Source organism: Syngnathus floridae, chromosome 20 (assembly GCF_059516105.1).
Source record: "Syngnathus floridae isolate MCC-2025c chromosome 20, RoL_Sflo_1.0, whole genome shotgun sequence".
Lineage (NCBI taxonomy): Eukaryota > Metazoa > Chordata > Actinopteri > Syngnathiformes > Syngnathidae > Syngnathus > Syngnathus floridae.
This window is the reverse complement of record NC_142432.1, coordinates 6,914,479-6,923,705: the sequence shown is the minus strand read 5'-3', so window position 1 is coordinate 6,923,705 and position 9,227 is coordinate 6,914,479. Positions and strand designations below refer to the sequence as shown.

The following is a 9,227-nucleotide window of genomic DNA, read 5'->3' as shown; positions in this document are numbered from 1 at the left end:
TATCGCGGGTGGTTATCGGAACCAATTATACGCAATAAACGAGGGATTACTACGGAAGAGGATTAGGGCCAGTGAAGAAAAAAAAACGAGGGGTGACTGGATTCTGACTTTTTTTCTCAGAATTCTGACTTTATTCTCAGAATTCTGACTTTAAAGTCAGAATTCCGACTTTAAAGTCAGAATTCTGAGTTTAAAGTCAGAAATTGGGAATTCTGACTTCATTCTCAGAATTCTGACTTTAAAGTCAGAATTCTGAGAATAAAGTCAGAATTCTGCCTTTAAAGTCAGAAATTGGGAATTCTGACTTTAATTCTGAGAAAAAAAGTCAGAATCCAGTCACCCCTCGTTTTTTTTTTCTTCACTGGCCCTAATCCTCTTCCGTAAAATGTAGAAGGACGACGACATGCAAACTAATCTTTTAATGAAGATTGCGGGAGCAGGAAAACATGTGGCATTCAGGAAGGCGTATGCTTCCAACATCCGGCTACGTCACTACGTGCTGCGTCATCTTAATGCTACGGACCAATCAGGCAAGACATTTGGTAGATACCCAATACGATAGGCTAACGTTACTGGACTGGCAGTCCAAACATATTCTAAGAGAATATTACAGGGGGGACGAACGGTCAATCATCAAAGGATATCAAGAGAAAGTTGAATGAATAAGGGAAAAAAAGTGCGACGTCGCAAATGTTTGTACAAACGACGACCATTCCCCTCGCCATTTGTCGTTCAAGCGAGAATGATGCCGTCGCCAACCTCTTTGGATTGTAAAACTCAAACCTTCGTAGAGGGAGGGGACAAAAAGGAGACTGAGGGTATGAATAAATTGCTGGAATGGGTGGAGTAATTAAGCAGTTGGCCTCGTTCTCAAAATCCAAATTTTGGTTCCACAAAAGAAAAGAAAAGAAAATGAAACTTAACTCCTGAAACACTTTTAATTCACTATTCCACACAACATAACTAAACGATGATTACTTTAACAGTCCTTACGCACGTGAGAATACATTCATGTAAGAATGAAACATCCATATTGAATACATGTTGATGATCCATCCATCCATCCATCCATCCATCCATCCATCCATCCATCCATCCATCCATCCATCCATCCATCCATCCATCCATCATCCATCCATCCATCCATCCATCCATCCATCCATCCATCCATCCATCCATCCATCCATCCATCCATCCATCCATCCATCCATCCATCCATCCATCCATCCATCCATCCATCCATCCATCCATCCATCCATCCATCCATCCATCCATCCATCCATCCATCCAACCAACCTTGTGACATCAACAGCAATAAACCATGTTTGAAAATATTCAAGTGAAACGACGCAAAAAGGAAGAAAATGAAACCTAACTCAATATTCAACGCAACCTAACGAAACAATGGTTATGAGCAAAGCAAAACATCCTAAAATGATCCAAAAGTGAGTGTCTGTGTGTGTGTGTGTGTGCGCGCGCGCGTGTGCGTGTCATTCAAAACAGGTCGTGTTTCCCGAGTCAATAACTTCGACTAATCTAACGACGTTTTTACTATGTCACGTCAGTCTAAATTTGGCACCGTTTGCTGGTGAAATTTGCAACTACAACAGCGCCAAACTGCCCTTTAATAATTCATCCTTTTGAGGAACTGCGCAAATGGGTGACGTCGGGCAGCACCCACGTGGTCCCACGGGGATGCCGTTCCCGGGCTCACTTTCTGGGCCGGATCTTCATCTCCACGAATTTCAGGCAGGTACGTTTTGGTCGACCCAAATAACTCCAGACTGCATTGCTACTGGCGCAGGTGCCGGTAGCCTTGTACAGCCCGTTCAGGTTGGACCAGTGACAGGAGTTGTACCACCAAGCGCCATTCATGTTGTTGGCGCAATTGCCATCATTCCACATGTCTTGGTCGTGGTCTTTGGTGGTGAACTTCATCCCAGAATGGCCGGACAATCGATCGCCTGCAAAGCACACAAACTCGCTTTTGAGCACGTGCAGGGGGCGCAGGTGTGCCCCCCACCCCCGGCGGAAGTCACTACCTGCGTCTCCAGAGTAGCCACTCACAAGCAGCGGGTAGCCGTCCTTCTCGGGGTCCCGCGAGTTCTGGCCCACCGAGAAGTTGTCGTAGCGAGCGTAGTAATCGCGGCCGTCGAATGCGGTGAAGTCGATCCGCAACTGGTAAGCGCCCGAGGCCGTCAGAGCATGGATGTTCCGCAGGCCTGCCAACACGCAAAGGCGGCAACGTCACGTCTCGCGAACCACAAAGGCGTGACAAGAAGGATGTCTTGGTTTCAGACCGAGCCAGTGCTCTCCAGTGAGGTCTCCGAACCCCTCGCAGTAGTCGTCCCAACCCCGAAAGAAGTCGACGGAGCCGTCCTTTCTCCTCTGGATCACCTGCAAACGCACACACACACACACACACACACACACACACACACACACACACACACACACACACACACACACACACACACACACACACCATCAGCGGCCAACTGGACGTTCAGCGTTGAAGAAAAGTGCCAACTTTATTGGGGAAGGCTTCACGAGGGGACCTCTGAGGTGTCTTTTTGGCGGGGGGGGGTCAAGCACTTACGGTCCAGCCTCCCCCGTCCCTCCACATGTTGCAGTAAGCCTCGAAGCTGTTGGACCCGCTAAAGAGGGTATAGACTCCAGTTTGGGACTCTCCCGCTGCCTTGATGTCACTGCAGTCTCTGGGCCTGAGACCTGAAGCAAAAAAACAAACACACGTGAGAGCGCAAAAGAGACGCCCGCTTTAAACCAACTGCACACGCTCGCCCGCTAGCTACCATGTAGTTCCCTGTGAAGTGTGGGCTGATCCACCAACTTCTGCCGCAGGCTGGACAAAGCCAAACTGATGTTGTGTAACTCCTTGTTCTCTTGTGACAGCTCCTGCGCACCAAGCGTTTGAAAGAACTGAAATGAGATCTCCAACTGGGACACTTGGTTTGCATCCTTCAACAATACTTTTCTTCTTATTCAAAGGAGATAGTAGTTTGTGTGGAAGAGGAGGGAGGGATGTTAAGTCCTGAAAGGTCCACCTCACCTGAGACATGCTCTTGTAGTCCGTCTCCAGGTCTTTCAGTATCTGATTCAGAAGGCCTTTGTTGCTGCGCAATGCCGTCTGACCAGCCTCCTGACCTGCCTTCAGCTCTGCCAAGGCCGTCTGACCTGCCTTCAGCTCTGCCTTCAGCTCTGCCAAGGCCGTCTGACCTGCCTTCAGCTCTGCCAAGGCCGTCTGACTCTTCTCCAGGTCGCTGAAAATCGTGGTGTGACTTTCCTTCAGCTGTGCCAATGCCTCCTGACCTGCCTCCTGACCCGCCTTCAGCTGTGCCAATGTGGTCTGACCTGCCTCCTGACCCGCCTTCAGCTGTGCCAATGTGGTCTGACCTGCCTCCTGACCCGCCTTCAGCTGTGCCAAGGCTGTCTGACCCGCCTTCAGCTCTGCCAATGCCTCCTGACCTGCCTCCTGACCCGCCTTCAGCTGTGCCAATGTGGTCTGACCTGCCTCCTGACCCGCCTTCAGCTGTGCCAAGGCCGTCTGACCCGCCTTCAGCTCTGCCAATGCCTCCTGACCTGCCTCCTGACCCGCCTTCAGCTGTGCCAATGTGGTCTGACCTGCCTCCTGACCCGCCTTCAGCTGTGCCAAGGCCGTCTGACCCGCCTTCAGCTCTGCCAATGCCTCCTGACCTGCCTCCTGACCCACCTTCAGCTGTGCCAATGTGGTCTGACCTGCCTCCTGACCCGCCTTCAGCTGTGCCAAGGCCGTCTGACCCGCCTTCAGCTCTGCCAATGCCTCCTGACCGGCCTCCTGACCCGCCTTTAGCTGTGCCAATGTGGTCTGACCTGCCTCCTGACCCGCCTTCAGCTGTGCCAAGGCCGTCTGACCCGCCTTCAGCTCTGCCAATGCCTCCTGACCGGCCTCCTGACCCGCCTTCAGCTGTGCCAATGTGGTCTGACCTGCCTCCAGACCCGCCTTCAGCTGTGCCAAGGCCGTCTGACCCGCCTTCAGCTGTGCCAAGGCCGTCTGACCTTCCTTCAGCTCTGCCTTCAGCTCTGCCAATGCCTCCTGACCGGCCTCCTGACCCGCCTTCAGCTCTGCCAATGCCGTCTGACCTGCCTTCAGCTCTGCCAACGCCGTCTGACCTTCCTTCAGCTCTGCCTTCAGCTCTGCCAATGCCTCCTGACCTGCCTCCTGACCCGCCTTCAGCTCTGCCAAGGCCGTCTGACCTGCCTTCAGCTCTGCCTTCAGCTCTGCCAAGGCCGTCTGACCTGCCTTCAGCTCTGCCAAGGCCGTCTGACTCTTCTCCAGGTCGCTGAAAATCGTGGTGTGACTTTCCTTCAGCTCTGCCAATGCCTCCTGACCTGCCTCCTGACCCGCCTTCAGCTGTGCCAATGTGGTCTGACCTGCCTCCTGACCCGCCTTCAGCTGTGCCAATGTGGTCTGACCTGCCTCCTGACCCACCTTCAGCTGTGCCAAGGCCGTCTGACCCGCCTTCAGCTCTGCCAATGCCTCCTGACCTGCCTCCTGACCCACCTTCAGCTGTGCCAATGTGGTCTGACCTGCCTCCTGACCCGCCTTCAGCTCTGCCAATGCCTCCTGACCGGCCTCCTGACCGGCCTCCTGACCCGCCTTCAGCTGTGCCAATGTGGTCTGACCTGCCTCCAGACCCGTCTTCAGCTGTGCCAAAGCCGTCTGACCCGCCTTCAGCTGTGCCAAGGCCGTCTGACCTTCCTTCAGCTCTGCCTTCAGCTCTGCCAATGCCTCCTGACCGGCCAATGCGGTCTGCAGCGCCGCCCAGTGGCGGGCTAAGTCGGTGCGGTTGTGGTCCGGGATGCTGTTGGGCAAAGTCTCCACCAGCGCGCGCAACTCTTTGACGATGTCCTGAGGCCTTGGAACACATAAAAAGTGTACATTAAGTCCAGTTGCCATGCTTTGCTGCTTTCAAAATTGCACCCCAGCCGGGAATTTGACTTGTGGTGGTCAAGTGTTTGTTCATTGCGTGAGTGCGCGCGCGCGTGCCTACCTGTTCAAGTGGAAGAAGACGCTGTTTTGGATGACAAGCACGACCAAGAGGACCACCGCCAGAATGGAGCCCCAGCGTATCTGAACAAACTGAGCGCAAACAACGTCACAGGCGGCGGCGGCGTCTCTCTCTCTCTCTCTCTCTCTCTCTCTCTCTCTCTCTCTCTCTCTCTCTCTCTCTCTCTCTCGCTCTCTCTCTCTCTGTCTCTCCCCCGACGGAGCGAACGACTCGCAAATGCTTTCAACTCGAGCAAGACATTCGTCAAGCGCGTGTGCGTCTATGCGTCCGATGGGCACGCGCTTTGGGGTGTCGCCGATCAGGTTGTGGGTGCTTTGGTTCATCTCGAACCACTTGTCATTTAACATTTTGCGCTCCCACTCCATTCTTTCTTCCTCCGTACGAATGAATGTCCCTAACCGTGTACGTGTCGTTTGTTCTGCGTGCGTCTAATGCCGTATTTTGTGCTTAGCCAAGTGGCGTGAAGTTTTCCTTCCACTTGACGTTGGTTTTGACCTTGTTTGCGGCAACGAGACGGGACGACATTTCTTTGATTGGTTGGTTGGTTGGTTGGTTGGTTGGTTGGTTGGTTGGTTGGTTGGTTGGTTGGTTGGTTGGTTGGTTGGTTGGTTGGTTGGTTGGTTGGTTGGTTGGTTGGTCTGTTGGTTGGTTGGCTGGTTGGTTGGTTGGTTGGTTGGTTGGTTGGTTGGTTGGTTGGTTGGTCTTTATCTATCTATCTATCTATCTATCTATCTATCTATCTATCTATCTATCTATCTATCTATCTATCTATCTATCTATCTATCTATCTATCTATCTATCTATCTATCTATCTATCTATCTATCTATCTATCTATCTATCTATCTATCTATCTATCTATCTATCTATCTATCTATCTATCCATCCATCCATCCATCCATCCATCCATCCATCCATCCATCCATCCATCCATCCATCCATCCATCCATCCATCCATCCATCCATCCATCCATCCATCCATCCATCCATCCATCTATCTATCTATCTATCTATCTATCTATCTATCTATCTATCTATCTATCTATCTATCTATCTATCTATCTATCTATCTATCTATCTATCTATTTCTTCATTCATCTAGACATGTATTTTTTGGATTGATTGATTCATTCCTGTATTCCCTCATTTATCTATTACACTTCCACTAGACGCTTGAAAAATGGGAGGGAACATTGGTGCCGACACCGTGAGTTCGATTCCCACGTTTGACGCTGTGAATGTGTGTGCGTGTGAGTGACCAAAACCAAAAAGCGCATGTGTACATGAGTGTGCAAGAAACAATAAAGAGGAGCAATACCCAACGCCGCCGTGGTGTGGTGTCTTGTCGCTGATGAGATGGCAACTGAAACTGCAAACCCAACAGACTGAAACACAAAAAAAGACAAGCGCTCGAAAGCTGAGCAGAAAGTCAGCCAAGGCAAAGCCACGTAACGTCGCGAGCCCGGCCGGCGCTATTTCAGAAAAAAAAAAGGATGCAACTCCAAACGGCAGACTTTGTCGTCGAGTCATCATAACACTACATTTGATTGATGAGGCAGGCGCCTTTCAAAGCACTCAAGGTCGCCGTACGGACGTCGAATAGCAGCATTCCAAAGGAAAAAAAAAAAACAAATAGGACTGGAGCAGAGTGATGGATAGATAAGTTGACTCACGTGTCTGACCGGCCGACGGCCACAGGCAAAGATGCTCCTCCGGACCCGCCGTCGTCAGTGGTCCCGGAACGCTCCTAGGGTCCAGATGAGAGACGGACAAAAGTGTGAATTTAAATGGCGGAAGTTAGTCTATTTGCAGCCTTGTACTCTGTCTGTTCCAAAAGAAGTGGTCACGGTAAAAGACGTCTGAAGACCTATTTACAGTATTGTCGACCTTGTTCCAAAAAGTTGTGATAAAAGAGTCCTCAACAGGATGTTGACTTCTGCTATGGTAAATTGTGGCCACTAGAGGTCCCTGGTTAACCAAGGTTAATAACGCTACGTGCATCTCCCAATGTTGCGCACCTACGCACACGCACGCAACGCTACGTGCATCTCCCAATGTTGCGCGCGCCCGCGCGCACGCACGCACACACTAACCGTTATACGTACGTGAACGTTTCACGAATGTCCGTCCATACGTTGGTGACTAATATGGACATTTTCAAGATTGATACAATATTTTCTGCATGTTGTTTATGCTATCATTGTATTATTTACACGAACGAAACCATTGTTGAATGTTCTCATCACAAAATATCCATCCACTTCAACGTTTTCGTATCCATCGATTGACACGCAGAAAAAAATGTACGGTCGAGAGGGTGCGGTCATGCAATGGCGGCCCTGCCGCGAGGCAGACGAGGCTGTTCCCTGCAACCGCCCCAAAACGATCTCTCTTTTTTTTTTTAGCCATTCTTTTCTTTCCAAGTTGTTCTCACTCACGGCAATGCATATTTGGATGTCAAGGATGGAATGAAACGGAGGGTGCCTTTTAGGAATGATATCCAAATATGCATTGATATGAGTGAGAACAACTTGGAGAGAAAATGATCATTGAAAGATGTTTTTTCTTTGTTTTTTTTTAGGCCGAGCGTAAGGGCCGTCTTTGAAGACACCGATCAAGCTTGACGTCTTCCTAAGCGCTGACCAAAGTATTGATAGTCGCGCGCACGCCCTGTAAATGATGCAATTACAACCTGCATGGTCTGAAGCTCCATCGCTCCTGTTAGGTTCAAAATCAGCAAAAGGATCAGCAGACAAAACCAGTGAGGCAGAATATTGAGTCTTTTCTCGCGAGGAGTGCATTCAGACTTACAGCAATCTGACTACACTAAAAATCTATTTACACTCCTCACTCTTTTTATTTGGAATGCCCTACCCACAATGTGAGACTAGCCCCTGATAGGTGGGGGGAAGCATGGGCTTTGTCTCATGAGAGAAGAAACGAGATTCTATGTGAAACAAGAAGTCGCAGACAGGATGCCATGAGAAACAAAAAGTGTGCAAGGACAAAATGCTATGTGAAACAAGAAGTCACAGACAAGACACCATGAGAAAAGAGTGAAAAGACAAAATGCCATGTGCAGACATCAACAAAATAAATTGAGCTATCAACAACTTTCTTGGATTCCCAGAGGTGTAGAAGGTCAGGAAGCTCCAGACAGCATCGTTTGACTTGTTGTGGACTGGTGGACGTCTGCAAGGCGAAACAGCAAGCATTCCGTGCAATAATTTTATTAATAAGTACTCATTAGGGAACGCATGATAACATATATATACAATTTATCTAACAGCTCCTTTGCAGTCGGGTCAGCGTGTTGACGGCAGCAGAGGAAGGCTGCCGGTGGTGTCCTTAACAATAGTTGGCTCCAAAATGACACGCGCACACACATATGCACCTCGAATGGAACCAAGGCGGGCATCACTTTACTGGAAACGGGGGAAGAGGTGAGAAAAGAAGACAAAACCTAACTCCCAGACACACACCGATAACAGGAAAACTTTGTTCTCAAATGGATACTTTTCTTGCGGTGTCGGCAAAATACCTTTGGTATTTGCTTGTTGCCGAGTGATGCCTGGATGCAGGCGAGTGCCACCCACGTCACAGCGAGCCCGACGCTCATTTCGGTGCTCTCGTGCGTCGTGACTGAGTGTAATGTCACTCAAGAAGTGACATTCCATTTAATCGGTAAAATTCCAATTGATGAAGATTCAGGACGGCAAGGAGCAGCAGCAGCAGCAGCACCTCGTACATTGAGTACAAGCTGCAGAGTTCCATCAAAGCTAAATGTACTTTTATGTTTATTGTCATTTTTATTTTGTAGACCATCCAAAAGAGTTCAGGCACTCAGCTATGAAACGGGTTATGCAAGAGCAGCTGCTTGCTGTTGTGATGTGCTGTCATTGAATAGGGACCACCATGGTTGACTAGAGAACTAGTCAAGCTATCATTTGTGGCTGCCTGAGTTGAAACCCGCATTAAATATGCATAAAAGCTGACATGTGGGGAATGCAGAAAAAGTGAAAGTGCAACAAATGAGAAATGACCTTGTGTGTGTGTGTGTGTGTGTGTGTGCGTGTGTGCGCACGCGTGTGTGTGTGCGCGCGCGCGTGTGTGTGTGTGTGTGGATCCTGAGACATCCCCAATGGCATGCTGGCGAATCG

At 49.7% G+C, this 9,227-nt stretch overlaps 1 protein-coding gene across 2 annotated transcripts; it reads right to left on the bottom strand.

The window, feature by feature from the left end:
• Positions 1-823: 823 nt before the first annotated feature.
• LOC148381071 (uncharacterized) lies at positions 824-8,290 on the bottom strand. 2 transcript variants are annotated; one of them, XM_088364230.1, is made up of 11 exons: positions 7,760-8,290; positions 6,741-6,814; positions 6,386-6,452; positions 5,052-5,140; positions 4,490-4,916; positions 3,071-4,447; positions 2,814-2,916; positions 2,600-2,730; positions 2,301-2,397; positions 2,043-2,222; positions 824-1,964 (listed from the first exon to the last, which is right to left on the bottom strand). In XM_088364230.1, exons 1-11 carry the CDS (start codon positions 7,778-7,780, stop codon positions 1,711-1,713), a joined length of 2,820 nt encoding a protein of 939 aa, XP_088220356.1. In that variant the 5' UTR covers positions 7,781-8,290; the 3' UTR covers positions 824-1,710. The 2 variants fall into 2 exon arrangements, with proteins under 2 accessions (XP_088220356.1, XP_088220355.1); XM_088364229.1 differs by having other exon boundaries at positions 825-1,964; positions 3,071-4,916; positions 7,760-8,289.
• Between the last annotated feature and the right edge of the window lie 937 nt (positions 8,291-9,227).